This window comes from Myotis lucifugus, unplaced genomic scaffold, assembly GCF_000147115.1.
Source record: "Myotis lucifugus unplaced genomic scaffold, Myoluc2.0 scaffold_36, whole genome shotgun sequence".
In the NCBI taxonomy this organism is placed as follows: Eukaryota; Metazoa; Chordata; class Mammalia; order Chiroptera; family Vespertilionidae; genus Myotis; species Myotis lucifugus.
Genome location: NW_005871084.1, coordinates 7,591,711 through 7,600,298, shown reverse-complemented (window position 1 = coordinate 7,600,298; position 8,588 = coordinate 7,591,711). Strand labels below are relative to the sequence as shown.

Sequence of the window (8,588 nt, the reverse complement as noted above, 5' to 3'; positions counted from 1 at the left end):
TGTGCACAGGGCATCCGTGGTTCACTGACAACACAGGGCACTACTTACTCATAGAGGTTAGGTGCCTTTGCAGGTATTTGAGAGTTGCTATCTATTCACAAATCACTGAGCATTTCTTTTTATCAAAAGCCTTCAACTGCTTAGAGTCTGTGGTCAGTGTGGTCCTTGGATCCATCGAACGACCGTACGCTTCACCAAGGTAGAAACCAAACCATTAAAAATGGAGACATATTTACAACCATTTCTCTAGCAAGGGGAGTTCTTGTTTTGTGTTATGTAGTCTTTTTTGTTTGTTTTGCTTTGACTTTGTCTTCAGTCCATTCCCAAGGAAAGTTCCAAGGCTAGGAGTACAAAGTCTCCTGGCCGGTCCCATACATGTCCGCAAGTCGTTTGAAACGGGGCCCCCAGTCACTCAGGTAGTCATAGTTCTGATCAGAGTTTGAGCTGATGGACTCCAAGGAGCTGAGGGACTCGGCCACGGAACCGTTCCCTTCAAACGCATACGTCTGCAGGGAGTCATAAGGGGGCGCACAGGGATCCACGTCGGCTTCCTTCAGTCTCTCCCAAATAAATTCCCGAAAAATGACATTATCTGGGATGCTTTTAAAAGTCGGTCGACTCAAGAACTGAATTTCTGGAGTCACGTCCCTCCGGGTCTTGGTGTCTCGGATGACGTTGAGGTTTCTCAATGCTGCCATGTCAAAAGCCTCCGTGTCTTCCTCTCCTCCACCCTCATCATCGTAGCGAACGATATTCTCTCTGATATCTCTCTCTTCGTCGAAAATGAGGGGCTCTTTTTTCCGTCTCCTCATGGTGACGATCAGGAGGATCAACACTGAAACAGCAAAGGGAGAGTTTCTGTAAACGCAGTGACTGTCAAGCTGCCACCATTAGGGCTCTGATGTTGACTCAGACTTTCTGCCCTTTCAAGGGAAATGAATTGGCCGCCTACTTACATGGGAATTCACAACAGTTGATGTGTTAAATTGCTAAAATGCCTTTAAAATAGAACACTTTAGTACATCAAAAGAAATCGTTTTTCCACACCTGTTCAGAATTGATGCCTCCCTCTTTAACATAACCTCCTAAACCTCCTCGGTAACATTTGATAGAGCAAAGTGGAAGGCCAGTTCAGGATAAATACAATAATTTCAAAGCTAGGAATCACAAAGGGATTTTTTGAGCTCCTTAATTGCTGGAAAGGCAAAGTGACACTTATAAATGTTTTGGGTATAATTTAGCAGCTGCAATTTCAGAAGGAAATGGATTACAGCATTTGGTCAGGTTCTTTGAAGAAATGCCTAGTACTTGTCTCTGAAACTCAGCTGTTAAATACAATCTGGCATGTCAGAGTATATACAAAGATTAAAAGCTTCTCTCTAGAAAATTGATCTCACTTTTCGTATGAAATACTGAACTTGGTCTTTATGCATTATACTGAGAGAGAGAATATAGGTTGTGAAATTTTCAGCGTTAGCTAACGACAGATTTAAGAAATCAAACACCCCTTTAACATCAGGAATTTTGCTTCTTATAACAAAATGAATAAATGATAATAAAGCACATGGTTGCACTAGAAAGTAAAAAAGAGCAAGTACCCTGGGCCATGCCCTATCTGGCTCTGCTCTAGCTACGGTGAATGAATGACTGCAGAACTGTGAACACTGTAGATTTCATGGCCCCTGGATTAATTTAAAATAAAGTAGAAAAATTTAGAATTTAAAAATATATAAGTTAATGAATCATCACTAGTTATCTATCTACAAATAACGTATGTTTTTAAATAATTTTTATCACATCAGCCAAATTTTTTTGGAAGATCTTAAAGGTACAAAGGGCCATTACTCTTAGCATATGTTTTAAAAGAAGTTTAAAATACTTACATTTAAAATATCTTGTAAGGTGTTACTTTGGCGATTAAGAATACATTTGAAAATAAAAATGTAAAACCCACGAAGAAGGGTATCAAACGAAGAGAAATTAAACGCAATGGTTAGGGGGTAAAACACGCTCCATTCTCCACCTTAATCTGCTTTAAATCTCAAACCTTCAAGTACTTAATATTTTTTTAAAATAATTTTATCTTCAGTGAAAAGTGTATGCTTTCTAAAGAATTTGTCTGCTATCTGCTTTTCCAAACATCAACAGGGATGTGTCTGGTGAAGACATTTTTATTGAGGCTCCTTGGAAATAGTTGTGAAACCAACTATTTATTGTGCATTTTCTTCTCCCCCCCTTTCTTTTCTTTTCCCACTTCACCCTGACCTATGGCTCACCCATAAGCTTTACTGACAGCCTACAACTTAGAAACTGAGATATATTTCTGAGCTTTTTTTGGTACCTTATCATGTTGCTGTGGCACAAATATGCCTATTCTCACTTTTACTCCTACTTACTACGTTTGAATGTCTTCAACTGGCTCCATGGCAGATATGTAGTCCAAAATCTTATGTACAAATAATTTCTTCATTTGTTCCCATAAGCAGTCTGGTACACACCTCCCTTCCCTGCTAAATGGATTCCCAACTCTTGTCTTCTGAGAATTCTCATTTGCACCACTGCAAAACCTTGTGGTTCTCAAGGTCCATGACAAAGTTACAGATCCATTACCACTACTGTAACATTCTGCCATGGACCTTACTCTAATATGAAGCTTTAGTGTCGAGAAGACTGTGGATACAAGTCCAGCCTTTGCCACATGTTAGATGTGTGACCGTGGGCAAGTAACTTAAATTAACTGAGCCTAGCTATCCATGATAATTACAGACAACTTCAGTGTTCACAGGGTGGATTCCAGAGGTAAAGAGTCTGGGGAATAATGTAGGTAGAGTTAGCTGAATGCCAGACCTTTGGTGGGCAAGATTGGATTTTTTTCATTGTGATAAAATTAATTCAAAATTCTATGAACACAGCAAGTGAAGACATCGCATTTCTCCTTTGCTCAAAGGAAAATGAAGAATAAGATTAGTTAACAAGTGAAGTTGGAAGTGTACCAAATACTATATGCCAAAGCCTGTGAACTAAAGATTAAGTGGGAGAAAGAAAGGTCAGTAAGGTGAGAAATGAAGGTCTATACACAGGGTACAGTATTTTATATTCAATTGTTGTCTTAGACATGTGAAACAACCCGTCTAGTGTCACTGTCATAAAATTCAATAATTAGGGGTGAGACATACCACCTCCCTCTGTCAGCTTCAGCCTGTGCACTTCTATAACACTCTGAGTTCAGTGTCTCCATTGTAGGTAATGCAGCGGTTCTCAACCTGTGGGTCGCGACCCCTTCGGCGGTCAAATGACTCTTTCACAGGGGCTGCCTAAGACCATCCTGCATATCAGATATTTACATTACGATTCATAACAGTAGCAACATTACAGTTATGAAGTAGCAATGAAAATAATTTTATGGTTGGGTCACAACATGAGGAACTGTATTTAAAGGGCCAGAAGGTTGAGAACCACTGAGGTAATGGGATTACAAGCCAAGAGCTCAAGTGGCAATTGCTAATTAAGAAAAAGACACATCATTAAGTTTTAAAACATAGGGATAAATGAAATAATTTTAGATTTAGGTATATAACTTCAGTCTCTGAAAATCTTTACATAGTTCCACAAAGATAAAAGTAATTGTAACAGAAGGAAAGTGGGACCAAATAAGACTTCTTATTGAGAAATCAGACAGATTAAGACAGAAGGAGAGGTGAGTATCAAAGGGGATCATGATGGGTGGGCAGGTGAAAATGAGAAATCTGTTACACATATTAGGGAGCAAAATTGAGGGGGGAACCTTTCCATTTGAGTATAAAAGGCCATAAAAGTGAATGAAGATATGAAGATATGTAATAATTAGATACTCTCTTAGTTTAAGTCAATGTCAAAGTAGGCAGAAGATGTCAAAATTCTCTTTCCTTCATAAAATTACAATGAATCTTTCTCTTACACACATTTGACCCTTGAACAGCTGTACATGAACTTTTAATTTTTTTTAATTGTCCAATTACAGGTGACATTTTTAGTTTCAGGTATACAACATAGTGATTAGACATTTATGACTTACAAAGTGATCGCCCCAATAAGTCTATTGACACCATAGTCATTACAGTATTACTGACTGTATTCCCTGTGCTGTGTTTTACATCCCTAACACTTTTTATAACTGGCAATACTTATTCCCTTTAGTTTTTTCACCCATGCAACCGCCCCTCTCCTATCTGGTGACCATCAATTTTTCTGTGTCTATGAATTTGCTTCTGTTTATTTTGTTCTTTAGATTCCACATATAAGTGAAATAATATAGTATTTCTTTCTCTGTCTCAATTATTTCACATAATACCCCCTAGGTCCAACCATGTTGCTGCAAATGACAAAATTTCATTATTGTACAGGGGTGGGCAATTTAAAATTGTTTGTATGGAAAAAGACATGCAGGTTATGATAAAGACAACAGGTTTATTAACTCACAAGAATGTCACAAAACCACTGTATGTTTCTTTTTCTCCTCCTTTTGGCTGCCTCCCCATGTTATTTCTATGTATTAGATAGATTTGCTACTTCTCCCACTCTTGGCAAGGTGGCCATATGTAGTAGTTGTCCTATGAGGCCTGTTCACCTGAGCTGGGGGCTCCAGTTGTTTCCCTTGTGTGGGTTGTGTGTGCTCCCCTGCTGTAGTTGAGCCTTGATTGCTGTTGGCACGTCAGTGGGTGGTATTGACTGACTGACTGACAATGAGGGCTGGCCATGACTGCAGCAGAAAAGCTACTGTGTGGGGGCTGGCACAATAGAGTGGAAGTCACTTTAGCAGGACTGTGGTGCCAATGAAATCTACCCTTAGGGTGTGTCATTTGTGCAGCTGGTTAGGTGGTGTGCTGGTGTGGTCTGCAGCTGGCCACCGGGTGTGTTGGTTCTGGAACTGCTTTGGAGGGACTATGCTGTGACCCGAGGGCAGATGTTACTAGTGCCAGGCTTGAACCCTTTGATGAGCATCACAACATGAGTTGAGATCAGCTGTCACTTATGCCAGGTTTGTGCCCGCTTGGTTGAAGCTACATTCTGAGCTAACACTGGCTGCAGCTCACAGTTGGGAATGACAGTGAAAACTGAGACCCTTCATCACTTGCATCAGGCTTGGAGCGACTTAGCAACAGGTAGAAGACATGATGAGGCCAGCCACTGCTTATCTGGGGACCTTTGAGAGATTTTAGGAAAGTCCACAGCACGAGCTGAGGAAGGCCTCTAGTTTGGAAAATCCACTGAAGCAGTTCTTGCTGGGAATGCAAGTTGAGTGAGGTGAGATCTCAGGAAATTACCAGGGTGGAGAAAACTGTTAGCCAGGTTAATGGAGAGCTCAGATTTGGCATATGCCTACTGGTCGGGAGATGGAAGGGCTCAACAAAGGAACAGCAATTCTGTCCCTAGAGAGAGCCATCCTGATCCCCACCCCTCCAGACCTAACTCTTCAGTTCTTCCCATATCCCTTGCACTTTTTGTGTTGGGGACAAGAATGAGTGAGTTTTCAAGTGAGCAAGTCTGTTTGGGGCCCCTCAAGAGGAATGCCTGGGTCTCCAGTAGCCCTCTAGTTTTCACAGCAAGAAGTTATGGGGACTCCTCTTTCCAGCATTGCTGCAATGGGATGAGGAGCCCAGTGTGGGACTGGGACTACTTGCTCCTCAATGGGAACCTCCATAGCTGAGATGTAACTCCGATTCTTAATTGTCACAAGTGGATGTGGGACCAGCCTGTTCTGCATATCCCATCCCCACAACAGACTTCTCTATATCCTGAGTTAAAGAAGTTCTGTTCAGCTAGTCTCCAGGTGGTTCTCAATTATACTTGTCAAATAATTCAGTTGTAATTTTGTTGTGCTCATGGGAGGAGGTGAGCACAGCAATTACTTATTCCACTATCTTGACTGGAAGTCATAAGTAGATATTTTGAATGTTGGAAAAATTTTTGGAGATTTATGAAAATTTAAAAAAACTCAGAAATGTAGTATAAAATGCTGAAAAAAGAAAAGAAAAAGGTACATCATCCTATATAATAAAAGCCCAGCAACCGAATGGCAGAACGACCGGTCTACCAGTTGCTATGATGTGCACTGACCACCAGGGGGCAGACACTCAACGCAGGAGCTGCCCCCTGGTGGTCAGTGCACTGCCAAAGTGGGAGCGCTGCTTGGCTGACCAGGATGAGCGTCTGCTCCCACTGTAAACTCTGGGTCGATGTGCAGGAACTTCCTCGCCCCAGGCTCCTCCTCCCTCCCTGGCACCTCCTCCAGATGCCCTCAGGCCGTGCAGCACCTCGCAGAGCTGAGCCCGGAGGCTGGCAGGCGGGTTCATGGCCACCACAGGACTGAGGCCTACTCTGCTGCCTCTCAGTGCTATTATCTCTGGGCCCAGTCCCGACCAGGTCCCCTGGAGAGGTGAGTACTCTGGCTCCACAGAAGATGCTGGACCAGGGAGCAGCTGCTCAGAGGGCAGGTCCACAGCCACTCGGCTGACTGGGATGAGCAGCGCTCCCACAGTGGGCCGATCCCTCAGGCCACGTCCCCCACTAGTGCACAAATCCCATGCACCAGGCCTCTAGTAAATGTATGTGTCGATTCTAGGCTAGTTTATCATTTACTACCATAACACATAAAAATCTATTATATAAATTTGAAATTTACCAAACTAAAACACAAACACTGTGAATGGCACCATTTGCAGAGAAATGTAAACATAATTGCATAAAAGCAGCTGTATTCCTACTGCAATAATTTCATAGCCTCATTTTGCTGAGGTGAGCCCAAGTGCTGTGAGCATCTGCTTAAAATTCCATGTGACCCTACTCATCTCCACGTGAGCACTGTGTATTAGTGAAAAGTGATCTGTCGCAATTCTTACGTATTTTCCCCCATGTTTATTGTAATGCCGTACACCTTGAATACCACGGTGGGACCCATAAGAAATGCCACTAGAAATGGAGAAATCAGTCCCAAGAAGCAGAGAAAAGTCATGATATGTACCTTAGGATGTGGTCAGTAGCTATATGGTTGCTCACCATTTCAAGATAAATGAATCCAGTATTATAGAAAAAAAAAACCACAACAGGAAATGTATAAAGGTATTTCAGCAGGTAAGAAAACCTTCTGTTTTGCAAAATACCTTTTTATGCAATACCTTCTATTAAAAATGCAGCTTTTTATAAAAGCATAATATGCAAATCAACCAAACGGCAAAAGGACCAGTTACAATGACGTGCACAGACCAGCAGGGGGCAGATGCTCAGCGCGCTCCCACAGGGGGAGCGCCACTCAGCCAGAAGCCAGGCTCACGGCTGCCAAGCGCAGCAGCAGTAGCAGCGCCTCCGCTGCAGGAATGTGGTAAAGAGCAAGGGGTCCCGGATTGCGAGAGGGTTGTCTGTCTGCTGGCTTAGGCCTGATCCCCTAAGTTGGCAGACGGACATCCCCTGAGGGGTCCCGGACTGCAAGAGAGCGCAGGCCAGGCTGACCGACCGCCCCCACCATGCCCTCACCCCCAGTGCACAAATCTTGTGCACCAGGCCTCTAGTATTGTGATAAGAAAGGCATACCTAGAGACTGGTATGATTTTAGAAAAAGCAGTTATTTTATGAGAACTTAAAGCAAAAAAAAAGTGAAGGATCCAAAGTTGGGGAAGGAAATGCCAGCAAATGATGGTTTGATCCTTTTAGGAAGAGGTTTGGCTTAAAAAAAATGTCAAGGTAACAGCAGAAGCAGCTCTGCTGACCAAGAGGCAGCGTAATGGCTCCTAGACCCCATTAAAAAATCATTGAGGAGAAAGGATATCTGACTGAAGAGGTTTTTAAAAGCAGACAAAAGTGTCCTGTTTGGGAGGAAAAATACCACATAGGACATTTCTTAATAAGGAAGAGAAGCAAGTACCAGGATTTAAAGCAGGAGGGGATAGGCTAACTCTGTTTTGGGCAAATTCAGTAAGGTTTATAATCCAGACTGCACTTATCGATAAAGCTGTTCACCTACGAGTCTTGAAGGAAAAAGAGAAACACCAGCTGCCAGTCTTTTGGTTGGAGAACAAGACAACGTGGACAATGAGAACCCTTTCTCTAGACTGGTTCCCTTGATGCTTTGTCCCTGCGGTCAGGAGGTACCTGGCCAGTAAGGGGCTGCCTTTTAAGTTCTTTAGATATTGATGCCACCCAGCACTTCGTGCATTCAACACCAAAGGTGTCATAGTGGTCTACTTGACCCCAAAGTCTCCAATTCTAGATCAGGAGGTCTTAAGGACCTTTAAAGCTCGCTATTCATGGCATTCTATGGAAAGGATTGTCAGGTTATGGAAGAGAACCCAAATAGAAAAATCATGAAAGTCAGAAAGGACCACACCATTGATGATGCCAGTGCTGTGATAGCCAGAGCTGTGAAAGTCATCATGCCCCAAACAATAAATTTCTATTGGAGAAAAATGTGTGCATATGTCATGCAAAGCTTCAGAGCAATTATGACAGAGCCAGTCAAGGAAAGCTGACAGAGACTGGGGACATAACAAAAAAAAGTTGGAAGGATTTGAAGGTATGGATATTGAAGTTCGAGAGCTAGTTGACACCACAGCAGA

General features: G+C 42.5%; 1 protein-coding gene across 1 annotated transcript in view; it reads right to left on the bottom strand.

Moving 5' to 3' along the window:
• Nucleotides 1–287: 287 nt before the first annotated feature.
• The window catches only part of CDH7 (cadherin 7), a 102,614-nt gene continuing 94,313 nt past the window's right edge, over nucleotides 288–8,588 (bottom strand). The window contains exon 11 of the mRNA XM_023752663.1: nucleotides 288–835. Within this exon, the coding sequence (XP_023608431.1) occupies nucleotides 342–835 (494 nt within the window). The 3' untranslated portion in view covers nucleotides 288–341. The remainder of the gene's footprint in view (nucleotides 836–8,588) is intronic.